At 41.7% G+C, this 27,806-nt stretch overlaps 1 protein-coding gene across 1 annotated transcript in view; it reads left to right on the forward strand.

Moving 5' to 3' along the window:
* Positions 1–27,806, forward strand: part of CFAP92 (cilia and flagella associated protein 92 (putative)) — a 144,032-nt gene that overhangs the window by 78,994 nt on the left and 37,232 nt on the right. The window contains exons 10-13 of the mRNA XM_069737595.1: positions 20,281–21,164; positions 21,275–21,466; positions 23,168–23,453; positions 26,986–27,150. Of these exons, the coding sequence (XP_069593696.1) occupies positions 20,281–21,164; positions 21,275–21,466; positions 23,168–23,453; positions 26,986–27,150 (1,527 nt within the window). The remainder of the gene's footprint in view (positions 1–20,280; positions 21,165–21,274; positions 21,467–23,167; positions 23,454–26,985; positions 27,151–27,806) is intronic.

Here is a 27,806-nt window from a genome sequence, read left to right on the forward strand (position 1 = left end):
GAGACATTATCCTGAGGAAGGCCAGAGACATGACGGATCTGACAGTTGAAGGCCAAAAGATTGCTATCTACCCGGACTATTCTACTCTGGTGCAGAGACAATGGATGATGTTCACGGGTATCAAGAGACGGCTGAGGGAGTTGGGAGTGCAGTATTCCATGATGTTTCCAGCAAGACTGAGGGTGGTGGCGTTTGATAAAATTCATTTTTTTCAGAAGCCGGAGGAAGCTACCCAGTGGATTGACATTAATGCTAAAAAGCTTAAAGGAAAAGGAGACTGAAACTGTGGGAAAAGTCTTATTTGGGTTACTTATTTGTCAGGGGGCATAGAGTCATGTGATTGACAAACCAAGGAGTACAGGTGGCGAAGAAGGGAGCTGGATTATATTCAGTTAAAGTTAATGGGATGGTGTAATCGTTGTTGGGAAGGAGGGAGGAAGGGTATGCGGCATACTTTAAGTGTATGTAGGTTTCTTGCATGTGTAAATAATTCTATGTTTAAAATCTGTTGAGATATGTTATTTTTCAAAATGTCTGAAATCCTGTTATGTACAGTGGTGGGAGGAGGGTTGGGAAGGTAATGCCAAACGGAGTGTTCGCTATGGGCGATGATGCCCCACTCTTGGAGAGAGGTGGAATGGTTAGATGTGAGGGGGGATGAGTGGGAGGGGGAGTTGGGAGGGGGGGGGGAGGGTAGTTAGACAGCTCGTGCTCAAAAATGATGATACTTTTAGTAAAGATGAGTCAAGTGATGGGGACCCGTTTTAAGATTTTGAGCTGGAATGTGAGAGGCCTAGGGGAGAAATCCAGACGTGCCGCGTGTTTGCAATATGCAAGAGACCAACGGGCCTCAATGATATGCTTGCTGGAGACACATTTGGTAAGGGAGAAGGTGGATGTCCTGAATAGACGGTGGATTCAGAAGGGTTATCATTCTACCTTCTCCACGTATGCAAGAGGAGTCTCAATCTTGGTTCCAGCGGGAGTTCAGTATGAGGAGGTGAAGGTATATGTGGATGTGGAGGGGCAGTACGTACTAATACAGTGTATATTGTATGGAGTGATGATGTGTGTTGCCGCGATGTATATTCCGCCTCCCTACTCTAGCAGGAAAATTAGAGAAGTAATGGAGCGAGTGGAAAGATGGGGGCCAATACCGTTAATAATTATCGGAGATCTAAACAACATCTGTGATGACTACTGGGACAAAAATAAAAATACTCAGAATAGGTCGGAGGGACACATAACAACATTTGGCACCTATATACAGGAGATAGGTATGATTGATCTTTGGAGGGTAAGACACGTTGGAGAGAGAGGGTACTCATGTTATTCACCGGCGCATGCCACGCTCTCTAGGATTGATATGGCTCTGGGTAACAGGATTTTGGACACGTTGGTTGTGGAGGTGAGATATCTGCCAAGGGCCCTGTCGGACCATAGTCCAATTGAAGTAGAGGTTAGATTGGAGGGGGCACGGTCGACAAGTGGGAGAGAATGGAAGATTCATCCCAATTGGTTACAGAGTATTGAGTTGGAAAGTATAGGACGGGAGGTGGCGGAATTCTTTCTCTTAAATGATGGAAGCACTGATGCTCTTACAATCTGGGATGCAATGAAGGCGTATCTGAGGGGACTACTGTTTAGGGACATTAGTAGGTGTAAGCGGAGGACGAGGGAGGCAGAAAAAGCGGCAGTTGAGGAGTTGAAGGAAGCAGAAGATGGGATGGCCACACTGGGAACCCCTGAGGCAGAGAAAAGGATGAAAAGCGCACAAGATCATTTGGAAAAGATTCTGTTAGGCAAAGCTGAGAGGAAGCGGGATTTCCAAAGGGTTTTGTTTTATCAGGAGGGAGAAACAGTGGGACATATGCTGTCGGTAGTGGCTGCTGCTCAGAGAGGTTCTTCATATATACATTCTTTGGACTCTGCAAGTGGAGGTAGAATAACGGAAACGCCTGAAATCTTGAGGGCCTTCGCGGACTTCTATGCAGATTTGTATTCCTCCCGGGTTGGTGAATCGGTCGAGGACACTCTGACTTTCTTGGAGGGTCTGGATCTGCTGAGACTGAATGAGGCAGATAGGGAGAGCCTTGAGACCCCTATCACTGAGGAGGAATTAAGTCGGGCATTGATGTCTATGGCTAATGGGAAGGCGCCTGGGGTCGATGGGCTACCCGCTGAGATCTATAAAGGGTTGGCAGAAGTGTTGATTCCTAGATTAAAAATGGTACTGGAGGAAGCTAGGTCCTGTGGGTGTTTGCCAGCCTCTATGAGAGAGGCCATAATAGTGGTTATTCCAAAGAAGGATAAGGACTTGGGGAAACCGGAGTCGTACCGCCCAATTTCTTTACTAACAATTGATGTCAAGCTTTTGGCCAAGGTGTTGGCTCTCCGACTCTCTAGTGTTATTGCGAGTCTGGTGCATTCGGACCAATCTGGCTTTATGCCTGACAGATCCACGGCGATCAATTTGCGCAGGTTGTATGTAAATTTGCAGGTAGAGTCTGATAACGGTGGTCGTAGAGTGATTGTATCGCTGGATGCACATAAGGCGTTTGACAGTGTTGAATGGGGATACCTCTGGCAGGTGCTGGAATGTATGGGGTTTGGTCCGCAGTTTGTGGCCTGGATACAGCTGCTGTATTCATCACCGTCGGCTAGAATTAGAGTGAACGGGGAGCTGTCTCGACCTATAGGGCTGGCTAGGGGTACTAGGCAGGGATGCCCGCTCTCACCCCTCCTGTTCGCGCTGGCGGTAGAACCTCTTGCCGCTAAGATTCGGCAGTCTGATAGGGTCCCTGGGTTTAGGTATGGGAAAATAGAGGAAAAAATAGCGCTATACGCGGATGATGTTTTGCTGTTCCTGGCGGATCCAGACGATTCACTAAGAGGGGCCATTGAAATTGTTGAGAGATTTGGTGCTGTGTCAGGATTGACAATTAATTGGGATAAGTCGGTTCTTTTTAGGGTGGATGACGTAGGTGAGAATGTAAGTGAGGATGTGGGTGATGAAAGGCTATAGGTGGTTTCCAAATTTAAATAAATTGGAATATATGTCTCGGTGCCAATTATGGAGTACCTACAAAGAAATTTGGCTCCTGTTATGGGGATACTCAAGGCGAAGGTAGATGCCTGGAATAAATTACATCTATCGGTCGTCGGTAGAGTAAACCTTATTAAAATGGTCCTGATGCCTAAAATCCTATATGTTTTACATAACGCACCAATTTGGATCCCTAGGGGGAAGTTCAGGCAGATTAATGCCCTCTTTAGAAGTTTGATATGGGGTAGACAATATCCACGTATTAGCCTGGAGACGCTTCAGCGACCTAAGGAGGATGGTGGTTTGGCTTTGCCCAACCCGGAAATATACTTCCTTGCGGCCCAGAGCCAGCATTTGAAGGGCTGGGCGCGAGGGGCGTCATCCAGTGCAGTACAACATCTAATGGAAGAGGTGACGGACCGACGACCGATGGTCAGGTGTTTGGAGGATGGCTCTTTGGGCGCTTTGGGGAAAGTATACCCAACCCTGTTCCTGATTCGAAAATTATGGAATAGACTAAGGCAGATTCGTGGGGTTACAGGGTTGACTAAATTCACACCGATATGGTCTAATAACAATTTAAAGGAATTTGAGGCTTTGGGAGGACTGATGGAATGGCAGAATAAGGGAATTTGCTTTGTTCACCAGATAATCCAGCGGCAGGCATTGAAGTCCTTTTCTCAATTGCAGGAAGAATTTGGGCTGCGATCCACAGGGGTATATCAGTATGCGCAGATGAGACATGCCTTTAGAGCTCAGAAGAAGAAGGTGGATTTCAGAATTCAGGATGATATTGTGTTGGAGTATGTGTGTGGTGACGGGACTACAAGGGGAGTTATTTCCACCCTGTATAAGGACCTTATGCGCACGTTTTTACTAGATTTCCCTATAAAGGCGAGAGCTAAGTGGGAGAGGGATGTAGGACCGATGGAAAATGAAACCTGGGAATCGGTGATGGAGTGGATTCCGCGACTATCCTTGAGTGAACCATATAGACTCTCGCAGTTATATATTCTGCATAGAGTATATAAATCTCCGGAAGTGCTATACAGAGCGGGATTGCGTGCCAATTCTGAGTGTCCGAGGTGTACGAGTGTGAAAGCTGGAATATATCACATGATGTGGACGTGTCCTAGGCTAGCTGCTTTTTGGGTGGTGGTTTTGAGTCGGGTTGAAGCAGCGTATAAGTGTAGAGTTCTTAGAGACCCGATGGTATGCGTGCTGGGATATGTGGAAGAAATTGGAGTTGATAATATTTAAAAGGTTGCAATTGCTAGGCTACTCTACATGGCAAGGAAAGTGATAGCACGAAATTGGATTAATGTGGAACCACCTGCGAGAAGGGAATTTCTCCAATATGTTCAAAATGGTTTAAAATTGGAAAAGGGGGTGTACAAAAAAAGGGGGAAAATAAATATGTATAATAAGATGTGGTCTCCTTGGTTTGAATTGGAATGAGGAGTATAGACGTCGAGTTTCTTAAGATCTGGATTAGGATAAACTACACGAGGCAGATAACGCCTCAGTGGGTATAGATTGGGAATGGGGTGGGGGGTAGTTGGGATAATGTTGGGGTGTATTGAAATAAGAAAACGTGCATGTGATATAATGCAGTGTAAATGACATCCGGATGTTCTTTATTTTGTTAATAAAAATTTATTTAAATAAAAAAAAAAAAACAATAGCTTAGGCTAGTTTCACATTTGCATCTATGTGCGCAGTGTATCATCCGCAACCGCAAACGCATTCAAAACCGCATGATAACGCAGCGTTTTTTATCCGCATCAGCTTAGGCATGACGGCAAAAAAAAGCAGCGTTTGCATGCATTTTTACATGCATTTTTACATGCGTTTGCGCTTTTTATGCGCATGCGTTTGATATTTCCAGGAGGGCGTGTCTCAATGGGCATGTCACAATCAGTTCCTGGACATGCGCAGTCCAAAGTACGCAAGGGCATCGAATGCATGCGTACGCAAAGACATGCGTACGCATGTGTTCCCATAGACAGTAATGCATTTTTTTTAACGCACTCATCCGCATGCACATGCCTGCGCATATTTGACAGAAATTTGCTGCCTCAAAAATTCCAACATGATGCGTTAGCCGCACACCACGAAAAAATACACGCGTAAGCAAACGTGGGCGAACGTATGCAAACGCATGCACCTGCGTCTACAATGTTAAAAATAAAAAGTCAAGACGCATGCGGATGTTTGCGTCAGAAATGCTGCGGACACAACTGCAAATGTGAAACCAGCCGATAATCAGAAAACGAGCGTTGGCAATTATTGCCCACTGTAAGCTTGCCGCCACCAAACAACCAAAACACTTGCTCGTCAGTGGATTGGATTATTTGTCCCAGCATCAAATCGAGTTGTCGGCAGCACATTGTCCCATGTTGAAAATCATTCTTCCCTATACAGTGTTCATAGGCTAGCGAGAATGGGCCAGTAAAGAACCACTGATTAACATGTACTGTACATGTGCTTCTCACAAGATTAGAAAATCATCAAAAAGTTCATTTATTTCAATTATTGAATACAAAAAGTGAAATTCATATATAGAGTCATTACAAAGAGAGTGATCTATTTCAAGTGTTCATTTCTGTTAATGTTGATGATTACGGCTTACAGTACAGGTCCTTCTCAAAAAATTAGCATATAGTGTTAAATTTCATTATTTACCATAATGTAATGATTACAATTAAACTTTCATATATTATAGATTCATTATCCACCAACTGAAATTTGTCAGGTCTTTTATTGTTTTAATACTGATGATTTTGGCATACAACTCCTGATAACCCAAAAAACCTGTCTCAATAAATTAGCATATTTCACCCATCCAATCAAATAAAAGTGTTTTTTAATAACAAACAAAAAAACCAACAAATAATAATGTTCAGTTATGCACTCAATACTTGGTCGGGAATCCTTTGGCAGAAATGACTGCTTCAATGCGGCGTGGCATGGAGGCAATCAGCCTGTGACACTGCTGAGATGTTATGGAGGCCCAGGATGCTTCAATAGCGGCCTTAAGCTCATCCAGAGTGTTGGGTCTTGCGTCTCTCAACTTTCTCTTCACAATATCCCACAGATTCTCTATGGGGTTCAGGTCAGGAGAGTTGGCAGGCCAATTGAGCACAGTAATACCATGGTCAGTAAACCATTTACCAGTGGTTTTGGCACTGTGAGCAGGTGCCAGGTCGTGCTGAAAAATGAAATCTTCATCTCCATAAAGCATTTCAGCCGATGGAAGCATGAAGTGCTCCAAAATCTCCTGATAGCTAGCTGCATTGACCCTGCCCTTGATGAAACACAGTGGACCAACACCAGCAGCTGACATGGCACCCCACACCATCACTGACTGTGGGTACTTGACACTGGACTTCAGGCATTTTGGCATTTCCTTCTCCCCAGTCTTCCTCCAGACTCTGGCACCTTGATTTCCGAATGACATGCAAAATTTGCTTTCATCAGAAAAAAGTACTTGGGACCACTTAGCAACAGTCCAGTGCTGCTTCTCTGTAGCCCAGGTCAGGCGCCTCTGCCGCTGTTTATGGTTCAAAAGTGGCTTTACCTGGGGAATGCGGCACCTGTAGCCCATTTCCTGCACACGCCTGTGCACGGTGGCTCTGGATGTTTCCACACCAGACTCAGTCCACTGCTTCCTCAGGTTCCCCAAGGTCTGGAATCGGTCCTTCTCCACAATCTTCCTCAGGGTCCGGTCTCCTCTTCTCGTTGTACAGCGTTTTCTGCCACATTGTTTCCTTCCAACAGACTTACCATTGAGGTGCCTTGATACAGCACTCTGGGAACAGCCTATTTGTTGAGAAATTTCTTTCTGGGTCTTACCCTCTTGCTTGAGGGTGTCAATGATGGCCTTCTTGACATCTGTCAGGTCGCTAGTCTTACCCATGATGGGGGTTTTGAGTAATGAACCAGGCAGGGAGTTTATAAAAGCCTCAGGTATCTTTTGCATGTGTTTAGAGTTAATTAGTTGATTCAGAAGATTAGGGTAATAGGTCGTTTAGAGAACCTTTTCTTGATATGCTAATTTATTGAGACAGGTTTTTTGGGTTATCAGGAGTTGTATGCCAAAATCATCAGTATTAAAACAATAAAAGACCTGACAAATTTCAGTTGGTGGATAATGAATCTATAATATATGAAAGTTTAATTGTAATCATTACATTATGGTAAATAATGAAATTAAACACTATATGCTAATTTTTTGAGAAGGACCTGTAAATGCAAAGAAAAAAGTCATTATCTCAGTAAATTAGAATTATTAACAAAAAACACCTGCAAAGGCTTCCTAAGCGTTTAAAAAGGTCCCTTAGTCTTTTTCAGTAGCTCCACAATCATAGGGAAGACTGCTGACTTGACAGATGTCCAGAAGGCAGTCACTGACACCATCCACAAGGAGGGTAAGCCACAAAAGGTCATTGCTAAAGAAGCTGGCTGTTCAGAGTGCGGTATCCAAGCATATTAATGGAAAGTTGAGTGGTAGGAAAAACTGTGGTAGAAAAAGGTGCACAAGCAACAGGGATAACTGCAGCCTTGAAAGGATTGTTAAGAAAAGGCCATTCAAAAATGTGGGGACGATTCACAAGGAGTGGACTGCTGCTGGAGTCATTGCTTCAAGAGCCACCACACACAGATGTATCCAGGACATGGGCACAAGTGTCGCATTCCTTGTGTCAAGCCACTCATGACCAATAGACAATGTCAGAAGCGTCTTACCTGGGCCAACGAGAAAAAGAGCTGGACTGTTGCTCAGAGGTCCAAGGTGTTGTTTTCATATGAAAATACATTTTGCATTTCATTTGGATTTCAAGGTCCCAGAATCTGGAGGAAGAGTGGACAGGCCACAATCCAAGCTGCTGGAGGTCTAGTGTGAAGTTTCCACAATCAGTGATGGTTTGGGGAGCCATGTCATCTGCTGGTGTAGGTCCACTGTGTTTTATCAAGATCAAAGTCAGCGCAGCTGTCTACCAGGAAATTTTAGAGCACTTCATGCTTCCCTGTGTCAACAAGATTTTTGGAGATGGAAATTTCATTCTCCAGCAGGACTTGGCACCTGTCCACACTGGCAAAAATACCAATACCTGGTTTACAAATAACAGTATCACTGTGCTTGATTGGCAGCAAACTCGCCTGACCTTAACCCCATAAAGAATCCTATTGTCAAGAGGAAGATGAGACACCAGACCCAACAATGTAGACGAGCTGAAGACTGCTATCAAAGCAACCTGGGCTTCCATAACACCTCAGCAGTGCCACAGGCTGATCGCCTCCATGCCACGCCGCATTGATGCAGTAATTGATGCAAAAAGATCCCTGACCAAGTATTGAGGGCATTTACTGAACATACATTTCAGTAGGCCAACATTTCAGATTTTAAAATCATTTTTCAAGCTGGTGTTATAAAGTATTCTAATTTACTGAGATAATGACTTTTTGGGTTTTCATTGGCTGTAAGCCATAATCATCAACATTAACAGAAACTTCAAATAGATCAATCTGTTTGTAATGACTCTATATAATATGAGTTTCACTTTTTGTATTGAAGAACAGAAATAAATTAACTTTTCGATAATATTCTAATTTTGTGAGAAGCACCTGTGTATAGTCAATCAGCACTCATTAATGAACTGGACTCGGCTTATTTAAATAGCGCTTAAAGGTAGTCTGTCAGTAAGATCAACATCCCTAAACTGCATACATGGGAATTCAGGTCTTTTAAATGTAAATCCATTGACCCTTTTATGTCATCTATTTGTTGCTGTATTCTCGAGTAATTAGGGTATTCATGTATATGCAAATAAGATATTAAGTGCTCTTGGCATGACAAAGCACTTTACAAGGCTCTCTGTCCCGCACGAGTTGCCCTTCCCTTACCATCCATATTGGCTTAATTGATAGCTCACTGTCAGGCAAGGAAGTTAGGCCCTTGAGCTATCAATCAAGGTAAAGAGGCTGGTGCTATTCTGGGAATCAACCTCAGGAGGCAGGGGCTTGAGAAGTGCTCTCTCACACCCAGAGCACTTAAGGCCTCAATTGCATATGAATGAAACTGTTGATTACTTGGGAAAGCAGCAACAGAAAGACGATATAAAAGGTGGATTTACATTTCAAAGACCTACAGTACATGCCCATATATGCAGTTTGAATAAGGGAGTGGGTTTCATCTTACTGACAGTTTCCCTTTCAAGCTTAGAGATCACAAAAAGTGTTCTGTGTTTTCCTAGGTGTCCAGGATGCATTTTAATTGCCTGGAGAATAGGATTAATACTAATTAGCTTAGACATTGCCTCACCACCCTTTTACAGGGATCAAACTCTTCTATTCTCCTTTTCTGTCACAGTAAATGCTCTTGCCTTGTTCTCTATATTCATTATTGCTCCATGGAGACAAAACTAAATACTTACCGTATATACTCAAGTATAAGCCGAGATTTTCAGCCCAAAAAAATGGGCTGAAATTGCCCCTCTTGGCTTATACTCGAGTCATGATTGGCAGGGGGGTCAGCGGGTGAGGGGGAGCGACGACGGTCACATACTCACCTGCTCCTGGGGCACCTTCCTCTGTTCAGCGGTCACGTGGTTCCGCTCATTAAAGTAATGAATATGGACTCCACTCGCATAGGGGTGGAGCCGCATATTAATTCCTGTAATGAGCGGTACCAGAGACCGCTGACAGAGGAAGAAGCTGCCACACCTGGAGACCATCTGTCCGGGAGAAGCTGCCAGGGACGGTGCCGGGAGCAGGTGAGTATTTCATATTCACCTGTCCCTCGTTCCAGTGTCGGCGCCGCTCTGTCTTCCGCGTTCTCTGCAGTGACTGTTCAGGTCAGAGGGCGCGATGACGTACTAGTGTGCGCGCCACCTTCTGCCTGAACAGTCAGTGCGGAGAGACGGGACGCCGAGGAGCAGCGACGAGAGGTGAGTATGTCATTTTTTTTTTATTGCAGCAGCATTATATGTGGTACATTGTTATATGGAGCATCTATGGGGCCATAATGAACTGCGTGGAGCATTATATGGGGCATATTTGTATATGGAACATCTTATGGGGCCAAAATGAACTGTATGGAGCATTATATGTGGCACATTGTTATATGGAGCGTCTATGGGGCCATAATGAACTGTATGGAGCATTATATGTGGCGCATTGTTATATGGAGCATCTATGGGGCCATAATGAACTGTATGGAGCATTATATGTGGCACATTGTTATATGGAGCATCTATGGGGCCATAATGAACTGTATGGAGCATTATACAGGTCCTTCTCAAAAAATTAGCATATAGTGTTAAATTTCATTATTTACCATAATGTAATGATTACAATTAAACTTTCATATATTATAGATTCATTATCCACCAACTGAAATTTGTCAGGTCTTTTATTGTTTTAATACTGATGATTTTGGCATACAACTCCTGATAACCCAAAAAACCTGTCTCAATAAATTAGCATATCAAGAAAAGGTTCTCTAAACGACCTATTACCCTAATCTTCTGAATCAACTAATTAACTCTAAACACATGCAAAAGATACCTGAGGCTTTTATAAACTCCCTGCCTGGTTCATTACTCAAAACCCCCATCATGGGTAAGACTAGCGACCTGACAGATGTCAAGAAGGCCATCATTGACACCCTCAAGCAAGAGGGTAAGACCCAGAAAGAAATTTCTCAACAAATAGGCTGTTCCCAGAGTGCTGTATCAAGGCACCTCAATGGTAAGTCTGTTGGAAGGAAACAATGTGGCAGAAAACGCTGTACAACGAGAAGAGGAGACCGGACCCTGAGGAAGATTGTGGAGAAGGACCGATTCCAGACCTTGGGGAACCTGAGGAAGCAGTGGACTGAGTCTGGTGTGGAAACATCCAGAGCCACCGTGCACAGGCGTGTGCAGGAAATGGGCTACAGGTGCCGCATTCCCCAGGTAAAGCCACTTTTGAGCTACAGAGAAGCAGCACTGGACTGTTGCTAAGTGGTCCCAAGTACTTTTTTCTGATGAAAGCAAATTTTGCATGTCATTCGGAAATCAAGGTGCCAGAGTCTGGAGGAAGACTGGGGAGAAGGAAATGCCAAAATGCCTGAAGTCCAGTGTCAAGTACCCACAGTCAGTGATGGTGTGGGGTGCCATGTCAGCTGCTGGTGTTGGTCCACTGTGTTTCATCAAGGGCAGGGTCAATGCAGCTAGCTATCAGGAGATTTTGGAGCACTTCATGCTTCCATCGGCTGAAATGCTTTATGGAGATGAAGATTTCATTTTTCAGCACGACCTGGCACCTGCTCACAGTGCCAAAACCACTGGTAAATGGTTTACTGACCATGGTATTACTGTGCTCAATTGGCCTGCCAACTCTCCTGACCTGAACCCCATAGAGAATCTGTGGGATATTGTGAAGAGAAAGTTGAGAGACGCAAGACCCAACACTCTGGATGAGCTTAAGGCCGCTATTGAAGCATCCTGGGCCTCCATAACATCTCAGCAGTGTCACAGGCTGATTGCCTCCATGCCACGCCGCATTGAAGCAGTCATTTCTGCCAAAGGATTCCCGACCAAGTATTGAGTGCATAACTGAACATTATTATTTGATGGTTTTTTTGTTTGTTATTAAAAAACACTTTTATTTGATTGGATGGGTGAAATATGCTAATTTATTGAGACAGGTTTTTTGGGTTATCAGGAGTTGTATGCCAAAATCATCAGTATTAAAACAATAAAAGACCTGACAAATTTCAGTTGGTGGATAATGAATCTATAATATATGAAAGTTTAATTGTAATCATTACATTATGGTAAATAATGAAATTTAACACTATATGCTAATTTTTTGAGAAGGACCTGTATGTGGCACATTGTTATATGGAGCGTCTATGGGGCCATAATGAACAGTATGGAGCATTATATGTGGCACATTTTTATGTGGAGCATCTATGGGGCCATAATGAACTGTATGGAGCATTATATGTGGCACATTGTTATTTGGAGCATCTATGGGGCCATAATGAACTGCATGGAGCATTATATGGGGCATATTTGTATATGGAGGAAATTTACCAGTAGCTGCTCCATTTCCCACCCTAGGCTTATACTCAAGTCATTAAGTTTTCCCAGTTTTTTGTGGCAAAATTAGGGGGGCCGGCTTATACTCGGGTCGGCTTATGCTCGAGTATATACGGTACTTTGTACTTAAAGGAATTTCCCCAGTTTAGATAATAGGACTATTTAATTATGAAAATAATAATATTTATTATACAACCCCAATTTCCCCAAAATTTAGATGCTTTGTAAAATCTAAAGAAAAAAATAAGAATAGAATGATCTGGAAATCTCTAATAGCCATATTTTATTTACAACAGAACACAGATCAGAAGGTGAAGGTTAGTCCACGTTCAGTATTTGGTCAGTATTTTACATTAGTGTTTGTAAGCTAAAACCAAGAGAGATACAATCAGAGGAAAAGAAACACGTCACCAGTTCTGTATTCATCACCCGCTCCTGGCTTTGGCTTACAAATACTGACGGAATACTCAACGTGTGAATGCCGTCCAAGTCATTTTTCTATTTTGTTTAAAAAATGAACTCATTTAGAAATTGATGACAAATTGAGTTTGAATGATAAACCGGCCGCCTGTAGTCCAGACCTCTCACTAATAGGAAACATTTGGCACATTTTGAAATGAAAAATCCTGCAATCCTGTGTAACTGTGAGAATCATACATCATACAAGTACGAGACAATATTCCTCTCCCAAAACTCCAGTAATTATGTCCTCACTTCCCAAACGTTTACTAACTGTTGTAATAAAAAAAAAAAGAGGGGATGCCACACAATGGTTGACATGGCCCTCTCTTAACTTTTTTTTGTGATGTGTTGCTCCCGTCAATTTAAATGGAAAAATGTCTAATGGTCACCTTCTGATCAGTGTTATGTTACGAATAAAATATGGCTACGAGATTTCCAAATCCATGCAGTCTTGTTTTCTTTACATTTTATATAACATATGAACTTTTTTGGGATTGGGGGTTGCACTACCAATTTTGCTTGGTTCCCGTTGTTTCCTACTGGTCCTGGTTTGATTTTTGCTCACATGTTTTGGGCGTTAATGGTACATAAAAACAACCTCGAAAAACTCCACTCAGCCTGAAAACTCTGCCAGAAGACTGGAACAGATTTAACATCTTAGGGTTTGCTCACACTAGCGTATAAAGAATTGGTCCCATTCTCATCCAGGAGAGTGGGATGATTTTTTTTCACTCTTGTCATCCGTGTGCAATCCATTTTTTTTTACTCAGCAGCTATTAAGCATTTACAGGACCATTGAGTTTCCCATCTTACAGAATTGTAATTTATCCATAAAAATCGGATGTCATACTGATGGCCTGTCTAACTTCTGTTTTTTTTTCTCCCTCTCATCAGATTCCGGAGTGAAATCCCAGCATTCTGCCATTTTTTCTCGTGCCAAATACAGCTGAGAAAAAATGCGCAGGTCTGCGTTACCTCACTGAATAACATTGGTCCGAGTGTAATCCGATTGTTTTATCAGATTGCACTCGTCCGAGTTACACGCCAGTGTGAGCGGGCCATTAGGGCTGTATTCACATATGCTATAATATTCCCCTTTTAAAAATGTGCTGCAAAATCTGTATGTATTGCATGCATTTTCTCATGTGGAAGTTCAGTAATATTTTAAGGAAAAAGGGGAAAAATTCCCAGCAAAACTGCATTAAAATTTGACAATAGTTAGAACAGGGGTGTAAAATTCCAAAAAAAATTACCCATAGTAACTATGTTAACACAGCGGTTTTATCGTGCAGATTCTGGTGCAGAAATGCATGTGAAGAACCACCTGCAAACTTGCTGACATTTGTTTTCAATAGTCAACACGCAGCCTTCCATAATTGGTTTCCACACAGCAATCACTGCGGATTGCAACACATGGTCCAACATCAATTCAAACGGCAAATTTAAAGCAAAAATGCAGATTTTTTTTTTAAGGACCGTTCTCCATATGAACGTTTTCTACGTTTTTCCATTCTTTTTACTGCTATTTACTGACTACTAGCTCATAATCATGCTCGGCAATTCATAAGTAGAGTCTGAGAAATAGATCTGATTATCGTAAAGCTCAGTACATTTTTTCACGATTGCAACTTGTACACAATCTTAGGCCGGTTTCACACGTCAGTGGCTCCGGTGCGTGAGGTGACAGTTTCCTCACGGACCGGAGACACTGACTCACGTAGACACATTAAAATCAATGTGTCTCTGCACATGTCAGCATGCTTTCACGGACCGTGTGTCCGTTTGGAAAACACGGAGACATGTCAGTGTTCGTGGGAGCGCACGGATCACACGGACCCATTAAAGTCAATGGGTCCGTGTAAAACACGTACCGCACACGGATGTTGTCCGTGTGCAGTCCGTGTGCCGTGCAGGAGACAGCGCTACTGTAAGCACTGTCTCCCCCGCGTGTGGTGCTGAAGCCCCATTCATTTCTTCTCTCCAGCAGCGTTTGCTGGAAAGAAGGAATGAATAATATTTTTTATTTATTTTTGTTTTTAAAATAAAGTTGCCGGTAATCTGCCCCCTCCCACCTCCCTTGGAGCTTACATCCTCTCAGCGTCACTGCTTGTCCTGTATGAGCGGTCACGTGGTGTCACACATTACAGTGATGAATATGCGGCTCCACCTCCCATATGGGTGGAGCTGCATATTCATTACTGTAATAAACAAGGGATGAATACTGGCTTCAGCACCGCACGCAGGGGATAGCGCTTAACTCTAGTGCTGTCTCCTGCACGGTCCGTGTGGTCCTCAGTCGGTACACGGGCGACACACGGCTGCCGCACGTGTGCCACACTGATGTTCAACGTAAGCACACGGACACGGATAATTCCGGTACCAATTTTTCCGGTACCGGAATTACCTGGACGTGTGAGACTGGCCTTAAAGAGAGTCTTTCAGATACAAATGAGGGTGATGCTTCACTGCACCCTTGGCATGGCCATTATCAGCATTTCCCCTTTACCCTGATGTAGCAGCGTTCACCTGCCCAGAGAGAGCACTGCCTGACTTGGATTCACAGCTCATTGGCACAGATTGTCTTCCACCTGCTTCTCTCTGAAGAATGGTCTACACCTCTGGGTGTATCAGTGCAGCAGACGGGAGCCCGGGGATGAGATCGTGTCACTTCTTTGATGCTGATTCCTTGACGAATACTTTACACTGTCAAGTCAAAAGTCAACAAAAAATAAGCAAAAAAAAAAAAGCCAAAATCTTGTCAAATCTGCACCAAAAAAAGTTTCAAAAACTATTTCAGATCGGAAAACCTTGCAAAAAAAAAAGACGCTTGGATTTCTCTTCCAAACTACGTCTTATTTCTCTGCCTCAAAAAAACCCCAGATAAACATGCCCTGAGGCAATTTTTCAGCAGGTGGTGTTACCGAAATATGCAAAAGCAAGGTGCTCTGATTTATTACAGGTGTAGCTATTTTTTTTTCCTGACATATAACACTTAAAAACTCAACTGCATTTTTTACATACATTTTTTCAGCTGTACACAAATAATAATAATAATTTTATTTATATAGCGCCAACATATTCCGCAGCGCTTTACAAATTATAGAGGGGACTTGTACAGACAATAGACATTACAGCACAGTTCAAAATAGATACCAGGAGGAGTGAGGGCCCTGCTCGCAAGCTTACAATCTATGAAATCCTATAGTGAAAAATGCACCAAAAATGCACAGTTCAGCACCGACTTTAACTTTTTTTTTTTTAATGATATTTGACTTATATCCATCATCTGAGCACGTTCGCTCATCACTAGGTGAGATGTATCAGCCCAAATTCCGGGCTGTTCTGCGCTCATAGAGACTTGATGTGCTCTGTCATACAGATCTTACCTCCTTTGTACATTTATATATAGGTATATATACTCCTCCACTTTGCTTGATCTGTTATTAATGCAGCAGATTTTCTGCACATAAAAAAAACAGCTGAAATAATGCGGTTTTTACACTCAAGTCACTTAACTTTTTTGCCCATGAGAAATAATTGGATCAGAAGCTGAAGCCTAACATCTAGAAAATGGATAATGGACATTGTATTGTTTTCCTTGACACATATTTTTTTATGTGTCTTTTTTAATACATTATTAGCATTTAATATGATCTGAAAATATGAAATTCCGCATTTAATCATACATATAATTGATCAATTTGTCCTTAACATTTATTTATAGGATACATACGGTACATATTCTGTTTTCTTTAACATTCTGTAATTAAGTTTAATTAAATGTTTCAGAATGATTTACACTGATTCACTTGTTATTGAGTCGGGTATTTCCAGCTCATTATTTATACTGCTTGTACCGAAGCTAATTGCATCTGTTATTACAAAGTGTACGGACACAGGTATAATTGAAAAAGATATTAAGAGCCCGTGTTCCTTTCAACTTCTTCCATTCAGGGAATTGGGAGAATATTACTAGAATGGTTTTTATAATTAAAGTTTTCTAAAAAAAAATTATATTTAGATTTTGAGGAATATGCAAAATGAGGTCTGTAGACTGTTGTACAGATATAATGCTGGTAGCGCACCAAAATCTAAAACAACTTTTTTTTATTTTTTAATATTCTCATAGTGCATTAATTTGGATATAAATGAAATTGTAATGAAAATGTACAAGTTGCTCAAAGTCATTAAAATGTTTAAGACATGAGTAAATCCTTTAAGATTGTCAAAGGGGCTGAGGGCTGTAACTTTTGTATACAGTTATATGAAAAAGTTTTGGCACCCCTATTAATCTTAAGCTTAATGTTTTATAAAAATTGTTTTTTTTTCAACAGCTATTTCAGTTTCATATATCTAATAACTGTTGGACACAGTAATGTTTCTGCCTTGAATTGAGGTTTATTGTACTAACAGAAAATGTGCAATCTGCATTCAAACAAAATTTGACCGGTGCATAAGTATGGGCACCCTTATCATTTTCTTGTTTTAAATACTCCTACCTTCTTTTTACTGACTTACTAAAGCACTTTTTTTGGTTTTCTAACCTCATTGAGCTTTGAACTTCATAGCCAGGTGTATGCAATCATGTTCTCCTGTTTGAATCTCCTCTGAAGAGTGGCATCATGGGCTTCTCAAAACAACTGTCTAATGATCTGAAAACAAAGATTATTCAACATAGTTGTTCAGGGGAAGGATACAAAAAGCTGTCTCAGAGATTTAACCTGTCAATTTCCACTGTGAGGAACATAGTAAGGAAATGGAAGAACACAGGTACAGTTCTTGTTAAGGCCAGAAGTGGCAGGCCAAGAAAAACATCAGAAAGGCAGAGAAGAAGAATGGTGAGATCAGTCAAGGACAATCCTCAGACCACCTCCAAAGAGCTGCAGCATCAACTTGCTGCAGATGGTGTCACTGTGCATCGGTCAACTATACAACGCACTTTGCACAAGGAGAAGCTGTATGGGAGAGTGATGCGAAAGAAGCCGTTTCTGCAAGCACGCCACAAACAGAGTCGGCTGAGGTATGCAAAAGCACATTTGGAGAAGCCAATTTCTTTTTGGAAGAAGGTCCTGTGGACTGATGAAACCAAGATTGAGTTGTTTGGTCATACAAAAAGGCGTTATGCATGGCGGCCAAAAAACACAGCATTCCAAGAAAAACTCTTGCTACTTACAGTAAAATTTGGTGGAGGTTCCATCATGCTTTGGGGCTGTGTGGCCAATGCCGGCACCGGGAATCTTGTTAAAGTTGAGGGACGCATGGATTCCTCTCAGTATCAGCAGATTCTTGACAATAATGTACATGAATCAGTGACAAAGTTGAAGTTACGCAGGGGATGGATCTTTCAGCAAGACAATGATCCAAAACACCGCTCCAAATCTACTCAGGCATTCATGCAGAGGAACAATTACACTGTTCTGGAATGGCCATCACAGTCCCCAGACCTGAATATCATTGAACATCTGTGGGATCATTTGAAGAGGGCTGTCCATGCTCGGCGACCATCAAACTTAACTGAACTAGAATTGTTTTGTAAAGAGGAATGGTCAAAAATACCTTCATCCAGGATCCAGGAACTCATTAAAAACTACAGGAAGCGACTAGAGGCTGTTATTTTTGCAAAAGGAGGATCTACTAAATATTAATGTCACTTTTCTGGTGAGGTGCCCATACTTATGCACCTGTCAAATTTTGTTTGGATGCAGATTGCACATTTTCTGTTAGTACAATAAACCTCATTTCAAGGCAGAAACATTACTGTGTCCAACAGTTATTAGATATATGAAACTGAAATAGCTGTTGCAAAAAAAAATTTTTTTATAAAACATTAAGCTTAAGATTAATAGGGGTGCCCAAACTTTTTCATATGACTGTATATCATACGACAAGTCAACGGTAAAACAAGGCAGCATTAAAAGTGTTACAAAATAAATGTAGATGGTCACTGATATACTAAATAATCAATAACTTGGAGGACCTCCACTGATCCCAAGAGCGGAGCTCCGGAGTGCCAAGTTTGAAAAGCGAGATGGTCCCACATGCATGTATTCCCTATTTTGGGGACTGGTGCAGATAGCCGAAATATCTCCCACAGTCCAGTAAAGTGGAAGGTTGGTCAACATGTTGGACTATTTTTCCGTTACAATTAGCAGCTTATTATCTCTCCTTTGAATAAGTAATAACTTGGTACAACCACTTTAGAGAAGCAACAGTATTGCGTTTGGGAACCACTTGTTCATTTTTTTTTTTACTAGTCAGGAACCATAATTAAAGAAAGGTGCTTAAACCCATCTCATAGGCCAGAAGATAGTCAAGTTGAATGGGACACTTGCTTAACATGCTAGGATACACCCAGGGGTGGCTAGAGGCACTGATAAAGTCCACTTTGTGTAGTCTTTCAGCTTGACACCTAGATAATACAGGAAAGTAGGTAAGCTTTTGGACCCACCAAGAAATGCTTAACATCTTAAAATGGTCACAAATTTCCATTTATTAACAGGTGGCACTGAATACAATTTTTTTTTAAATGAGCCGGAGTATAAGTTGGTATGCATGCAATATATAGGAGTATGTTCACACTGGCCATTAAACAGACAAAACCTAAGATAGAAACTAAATGAGAAAAGAGTGATTACTTCTGTCTGATTGTTGTGATGCCATTTTCCTTGAGATTTTAGTGAACCGGACGCAAATGGTTGTCGGCTATAAGGATGAAAATTGTGATTGACATTGTTTTATCCTTTTTCGTGTTAGTTTTCAACATTTGCTGGGCCAAATATTTAGCATATAATGTCTTGGGTAGTCGAATTTTGCCTAGTTTTTTTTTTTTTTTTGTGTGTGTTTTTCGATTAAAACATGGCAAAGACAAATACAAATTTATCACCAGATGTCAGGAAGCTTATTATTCCTGACAACAAAGGTTGCCATGCCAAGCACTAGGCACATAATTCACTATGTAATTCATGGATGCTGCATGTCCAAATAAATAACAATCAAAAGTAAAATATGAACCAAAAAACGCACACCAAGTTGTTGTGCATTTTTTGGTCGACTTTTTTTTATTTATTTTTTGTTCTAATACTACATTGATCTCAAGATTGCTAATTGTGAAAAACAAAAACAAAAGTTCCAGTTTGTGAACATCACTGGGTTCTTGTAAGCTTTTTGTGTGGCAGAAACACACATTGAAACCCACTTTCCTAAAATGGTTAATTCAGCAGATCAGGAAAGGTAACTTACTGTCAGGATTGAAGACGAAAATATAGCATACACCCCTAACATAAGCTATTGGTAAAACATCTGGCAACTTATAAAGATTAACTGCGCTTTTGAGAAAACTTTAGACATCTAGTGACATGTCAGCAATTTTAGTCTTTGGTGACCGGGGTGCTGAGGCTCCCATTAGGGTAAGAATTGCTCAGCTTGTCACTGCTCTCCGACTAGTTGAAGACTGGCACAATAAAATGTTTATGGGGTCAGTATTCGATCTTGGTAGAGAGCAGTGTCAGGATGAGTGCTTCTCCCCTAGTGAATAGCGGGAGTCCTGTCTCCTCACAGATCAAAACTTCTGTCTCTTTGAGTGCTCTCGATGGAGATAAGCAGGCTCTTTTGAAATACCTGATGGCCCCTTGAATGGCGCATAATGTTTATGCATTATGTAATGTGTGATATCTCCATATTTTTCAGGAAAAATGTGTTCCAGTGTATTGCAAATACCGATTCCAAGACCTTCCTGTTCACCAAACTCAAGGCCAGATACATGGAACGCATGTTTTTTTCAGAGACGTCAATGTTGTTTTTGTAGGAACTATGAGTCCAGGAAAGCTGCGTGAGTTTCTTCTCGGCTCTCCTATAGAGATCGAGGTGCATGATCGAGATCAGAAAATACAGGAGGACATAAGCAAGCCATCACTTTTTGGCATGGAACCTGAAGATGAAAAACTGAGTAATGTCGGTCTTGTGACTTCTAAAAGCACTGTCCATAACCCCTTCATGAAACGAGACAGATTGTCTGATCCTTATGGGATTGCAAAAATGAGATTATCTGAACTGGTCTATGGTGCAACATACTTGAATATTTCCATTCCGATCCATAACTGTGAACGTCCTGATGCCACAGAGAATCATTCATGTAGCAAAAACGGTGGAATAGTAGGATCTGTCAATAACAGCCAGATTTCACCCTTACCAGTAGGACATTATGTAGAGGCTCAATCTCGTCTCAAAGTAAGGGTAGACCTGGCAGTGCCCCTTTCTTCCGAGACCGTGGATCCTGATTGTCCCTTTGGACGTATCATCTACATTTTTGATTACAAGAGCAATGAATTGTTTCAAGATCTTATACGGAAAATAACAGACATCAACTGTAGCGCTTTTAGCCTTGACCTGGACCCAATTAATCTGTCCTTGGATATCCTGTCCAGAGTGAGCTTAAGGGATGATCAGAAAGATGACGCTTCCCTGGATGTTGTAACTGGAGTTCACATCATGGATGGAGACATTCACCTATTCGTTTTAGAAGGATTAAGGCAAAAAGCTGTAAAAGAGCTGTGGGAGACTGTACCATCCAGGTAGCAAACATTCTTCTATATGTAGTGTTTACTGATGTGTCTGAGTCATGTGTATAAATGTTTCATTAGTTGTGGAATTGTAATTTTAATTTTTCCAAATTTTATTTTAGGGCAGCAGAGCAGAACGGAAAGCTGGTGATCCTGTACAACTCAGAAATGGCTTTTCATGAGCGTTTATACAAAGATCTTGGAGTTTTGTTGTGTCATGTCCAACTTCATGAACCGCTTTATGCCTTAGTAAATCAGCCACTTCTGTACATCAGAGACATGGTCCCGCCATTGTGCTTTCAAGCTTTGTCCAGGTAGATACCCTTCTTAGTTATTAATATTTTCTCTCTGTAATATTGAAGTCTCTTCTATTTTTAAATTGATGATTTTTGTGTTTTTTACTTTTATTTACACTATTTTATATTTTGAAGTTTTGATACTTTTATTAGTACCATAAAAGGAGTTGTATTTGCAGTCATTTTGGTTGGTTACAAAATACATGTAACACATATTTATAGTGGTGACCGATTCCCTTTAAGGCCGGTTTCACACGTCAGTGGCTCCGGTACGTGAGGTGACAGTTTCCTCACGTACTGGAGACACTGACTCACGTAGACACATTGAAATCAATGTGTCTCTGCACATGTCAGCGTGTTTTCACAGACCGTGTGTCCGTGTGCAAAACACGGAGACATGTCAGTGTTCGTGGGAGCGCACAGATTACACGGACCCATTAAAGTCAATGGGTCCGTGTAAAACACGTACCGCACACGGACGCAGTCCGTGTGCCATGCAGGAGACAGCGCTACAGTTAGCGCTGTCCCCCCCACGTGGTGCTGAAACCGCCATTCATATCTTCTCTCCAGCAGCGTTCGCTGGCGAGAAGATATGAAAAATCCTTTTTTTTAATGTTTTTTCGTGTTTAAAATAAAGATCCCTGTCCCCACCCCCTGAGCGCCCCCCGCTGTTAATTAAATACTCACCCGGCACCCTCGCAGCGTCCTGTCCTGGCTCATACAGGAGAAGCTGCGGCCAGGACAGGATGCTGCGAGGGAGCCGGGTGAGTATTTCATTAACAGCAGGGGGCGCACAGGGGGTGGGAGGGGGATGGGTTCAGGGATCTTTATTTTAAACACGAAAAAACATTAAAAAAAAAAAAGGATTTTTCATATCTTCTCGCCAGCGAACGCTGCTGGAGAGAAGATATGAATGGCGGCTTCAGCACCAGATGCAAGGGACAGCGCTTATCTCTAGCGCTGTCTCCTGCACTCTCAGTGTGGTACCCAGTCGGCACACGGGCGGCACACGTGTGCCACACTGATGTGCCACATAAACGCACGGACACGGATAATTCCGGTACCGATTTTTCCGGTACCGGAATTATCTGGACGTGTGAGACTGGCCTAAGAAGGATCTGCACTCTCGTGTAAACATTTCCATATTATTAAACACAGTGCAGCCATAATTGCCTTTTTGTAATTTGCCTCTTTATTATAGCTTGGATAAACTGACAAAATAATAGTTGGTCATCAGTTTCTGAAATATTACCAACCAATATGACACTGCTTCTTGTTAATTTTGGCAAAATGGCCACCGACAAAACATAAGAAAGAAAGTAATTTAATTACCAAACTTTTGGCTACTTTGGTAAGTCCACCCTTCCTGCCAGAAGTAGTTTTTATGGACAGGTGATAGAGCACGCCCTCTACCATATTGTACAACACTTTACAAGTTAGGAAACAGCAAATGAAAACTTTCCGATATTTTGTAACCACCATAGAGTTGTATGGACTTTTATTAGGCATACTTGAACTTCATACAAACTCTTCGAAAAGGCAAAACTCTACTGATATTACATTTATCACCTAACCAGACATTAACTGATAAATCTACATGGCTAGAATAACTCTTTAATTTGTAGCTGACGGTTACTGAATAAACTATACCACATGCAATCTGAATTTACTGCAATTTTATGTCTCTCCAAATTGTTTGTATTGTTGTATTTTTTTAAGGTTAGATTATGTCTGCCGTGCCAAAAAGTTGCGAGATGTCATTCAGAGCGACCTCCTACCTTCAGGAGAAATGATTCACCTTCTCAGTCGAGAATTTGGAGTTCCACTTAAACCGGGAGATTTGTTTGCAGATAAAGAAAATACAGTCAGCAAAAAGTTGGTTATTTCAGAGAAAGAGGACAAAATGTTTAGAAGTCATTTGCATGTACCCTTAGATAATTTTAATGAACCATACATTCAGTTGAAACAGGAGATTGAGAATTGCGAGACCAAGGACCACATTCAGGTAAGTGCACAGACTCTACTAGCATTTGACATTTAGAATTCCTGAACTTTCTACATTCCCACCATTTTTGTTCCTCTTGTTGCTTTAGCAAAGTTGTGTAGGACTCTCTAAAGTTATTATATATCAAAGCGGGTATAGGTTTAATGCAGGAGCCGACATAGACAGAAGAAGACATTTGTGCAAAAGCAATATATGGGCCCTTTTCAGTCCAATAGCTTATTATAATGCAAAAAAAAAGATAACATTTGAAGATCTCTTGGGATGAAAATGAAGAGACTTATCATGAAGAGGAAGGCTAGAGACTAGTGTTGAGCATTCCGATACCGCAAGTATCGGGTATCGGCCGATACTTGCGGTATCGGAATTCCGATACCGAGATCCGATACTTTTGTGGTATCGGTATCGGATCCATAGGGATGTGTAAAATAAAGAATTAAAATAAAAAATATTGATATATTCACCTCTCCGGCGGCCCCTGGACATCACGCTGGTAACCGGCAGGCTTCTTTGTTTAAAATGAGCGCCTTTAGGACCTGCGAATGACGTCGCGGCTTCTGATTGGTCGCGTGCCGCTCATGTGACCGCCACGCGACCAATCAGAAGCCGCGACATCATTCTCATTCACTAAACTCCTAATTCTAGGAATTAAGGACCTGCGAATGACGTCGCGGCTTCTGATTGGTCGCGTGGCGGTCACATGAGCGGCACGCGACCAATCAGAAGCCGCGACGTCATTCGCAGGTCCTAAAGGCGCTCATTTTAAACAAAGAAGCCTGCCGGTTACCAGCGTGATGTCCAGGGGCCGCCGGAGAGGTGGATATATCAATATTTTTTATTTTAATTCTTTATTTTACACATTAATATGGATCCCAGGGCCTGAAGGAGAGTTTTCTCTCCTTCAGACCCTGGGAACCATCAGGAAACCTTCCGATACTTGGTGTCCCATTGACTTGTATTGGTATCGGGTATCGGTATCGGCGACATCCGATATTTTTCGGGTATCGGCCGATACTATCCGATACCGATACTTTCAAGTATCGGACGGTATCGCTCAACACTACTAGAGACCCGATAATGTATCGGAAGATGTTTAAAGACAACCCATCACTTAAGTGTCCATCTCTAACTTTCCAAAATGTTAGTAAAGATGATGATTTTACATCATGCTATCATTTTGGGGGTTACTTAGTTTTTGTTCACAAAACTGGCCTAACATAAACTATGACATTAGAACATACAGTGGGGAAAATAAGTATTTTATACACTGCAAGTTTTCCCACCTACAAAGAATGGACAGAACTGTAATTTTTTGCATAGGTTCACTTCAACTGTGAGAGACAGAATCTTAAAATAAAAACCGAAAATTATATTGTATGATTTTTATGAAATAAGTATTTGTTCACCTGCTAACCAGCAAGAATTCTGGCTCTCGCAGACATGTTAGTTTTTCTTTACGAAGCCCTTCTACGCTCCACTCATTACCTGTATTAATTGCACCTGTTTGAACTAGTTACTTGTATAAAAGACACCTGTCCACACACTCAATCAATCACAATTCAACCTCTCCACCACGGCCAAGACCAAAGAACTGTCTAAGGGCACTAGGAACTAAATTGTAGACCTGCACAAGGCTGATATGGGCTCCAGGACAATAGGCAAGCAGCCTGGTGAGAAGGCAATAACTGTTGAAACAATTTTTAGAAAATAGAAGAAACACAAGATGACCATCAATTTTCCGTGGTCTGGGACTCCATTCCAGATCTCGCCTCATGTGGTAAGGATGATTCTGAGAAACGATCAGGAATCAGCCCAGAACTACATGAGAGGACCTGGTCTATGACCTGAAGAGAGCTGGGACCACATTCTCAAACATTACTGTTAGTAACACACTATGCCGTCATAGATTAAAATCCTGTAGGGCACGCAAGGTCCCCCTGCTCACGCCAACACCTGTCCAGACCTATTTGAAGTTCATCAATGACCATCTGGATAAATAAGAGGAGACACGAGAGAAGGTCATGTGGTCAGATGAGACCAAAATAGAATTTTTTGGTATCAACTCAAAAAAAATGTGTTTGGAAGAAGAAGGATAATTACGACCCCAAGAACACCGTCCAAACTGTGAAGCATGGTGGGGAAAACATCATACTTTGGAGGTGCTTTTCTGCAAAGGGAACAGGACAACTGCACCCTATTGAAGGGAGGATAGAAGGGGTCATGTATCGCAAGATTTTTGCCAAGACCTACTTGCGTTAGTAAGAGTATTGAAAATGGGTTGTGGTTGGGTCTTCCAGCACGATAATGACCTGAAACACACAGCCAGGGCAACTAAGGAGTGGCTCTGCAATAAGCATTTGAAGGTCCTGGAGTGGCCTAGCCAGTCTCCTGCCTGAACCCAGTAGAAAATCTTTTTTGGAGGGAGCCGAAACTGAATGCTGCCCAGCAAGAGCCCTGAAAACTGAAAGATCTGGAGAAGATCTGTATGGAGGAGTGGGCCAAAATCCCTCCTGCAATGTCTGCAAATTTGGTCAAGAACTACAGGAAATGTCTGACCTCTGTAATTACAAACAAAAGTTTCTGTATCAAATTTCTTTCTTTCTATTGTATCAAATACTTATTTCATGCGATAAAATGCAAATTAATTACCGTATGTAAAAATCATGCAATGTGATTGTCTGTATTTTTTTTTAGATTAGGAGGGAAAACTTGCAAAATTGGCAGTGTATAAAATACTTATTTTCACCACTGTATGCATCATGGTCTCCATAATAAATATATTATTATGGCCTAAAGTTAGAACAGGTTACGGTCACCACCATGGATCCCATTGGCATGCAATAGTTTCCACCAAGGGGAACGTCATTTTGTCAAACACACCACTCAAAATAATTAAGAGAACACATAAATCACCACATCAGATCTCAAGAACCATTCATTCAAGTTGGAAATCTTTGCTGATATAAATCGTATAATATATTGGGAACAAAATAATGTATCAACTTTCAGTGGAAACCAAAATCAACCAATTGAGGGCTGGATCCCAAATCACCATGAAAATGAAAGTAAAGCGTAGAATCACTGGCTTATCCAAATTCTATGAATTTCATCACTCATAAACTGACTCAATAGTGTATATGGCCCTCATGTGCCTATATAGGTGCACTCTATACAATGTCTATGAACGCACATGATGAGATGTTGTTATCCTGGAAGAGCTCCCCCCAGACTTGAATCAGAGCTCACCGTTTTTGGTCCTACTTGGCAGCTCAGGCTGGACCCATACATAATGTCCCAGAGGTTCGGAACCGGATTCCAGTCTGAGAAACATGTTAAATTGACTTAGGGTTATGTTGTGAGCATCCCCTTAACTTTTTTGAGCAGTTTATAATTTAATCTGAATAAAGCCTCCAATACCAATGTGAATATTGCCTAACGTACTATTGATAAATTGCTTTTAGCCCTCTCTATCACTGTTCTTGGCCAGGATTCTTTGGAATGAAGTAGGGTATAAAATGTCCTCTCTTTCCTGCAGACAAACATTGACCATGTTTGGCAGATGAGCAGACAATTGAAGAAACCTATAGTGGAGTACGTGGAGATCGTTCCTGTAGACGGGATGCCTGTACACAATTACAGCTCACAAACACTCAACTCTACAGAGCTGGCACAAAAGATTTTAAGACAGAAAATGGCTGAGGTTAGTTAACATGAAAGAATCTCTTTATTTGCAGAACAACATTAAAATGGGGTTCCCTGGTTTAGAAGTTATTGTTAATGGGCTCTGGTTGGGGTAAGAAAAAAAATAATCCTTTACTCACCTCCCGGACTGTCGCCTCTCCTCCCCACTCACTATTGTGTCCCCAGCCGGTCTCAGAGTATCCACACCCAGAGGAGGTCTCACATGATCACTGCAGCCAATCAGCAGCATCTCACATGATCACTGCAGCCAATCAGCAGCATCTCACATGATCAATGCAGCCAATCAGCAGCCTCTGATCAGCTGTAGCCATCACATTCTGTTGTGAGTGTGAAGGAGCAGCCCTGGTATGGTAGGTGACTATAAGATTTTTTTTCCTACCCCACACTGGGCCCACTACCAGTAAGTTATAGAGTATGGAAAACCCCTTTGATCTATTATTTTTGCATACGGAATATATTAAAACCTTTAGGTATGTTAAATATTGGCTCATGCATTCTACATTCAGATTGGTGAAAGTCGCTATCTCACAGCTACCTGCAGGCTTGTAATCTCCAGCAGGAATAAAAGGATTTCTGTAAGGTTTAATATGTAAGGTTAGATTCAGGTTCATGCTGTCTTGTGTAAGTTTATGTTCACACGTTGCTTTTTTTGGG

The sequence above is a fragment of the Ranitomeya imitator genome, chromosome 8 (genome assembly GCF_032444005.1).
Source record: "Ranitomeya imitator isolate aRanImi1 chromosome 8, aRanImi1.pri, whole genome shotgun sequence".
NCBI lineage: Eukaryota > Metazoa > Chordata > Amphibia > Anura > Dendrobatidae > Ranitomeya > Ranitomeya imitator.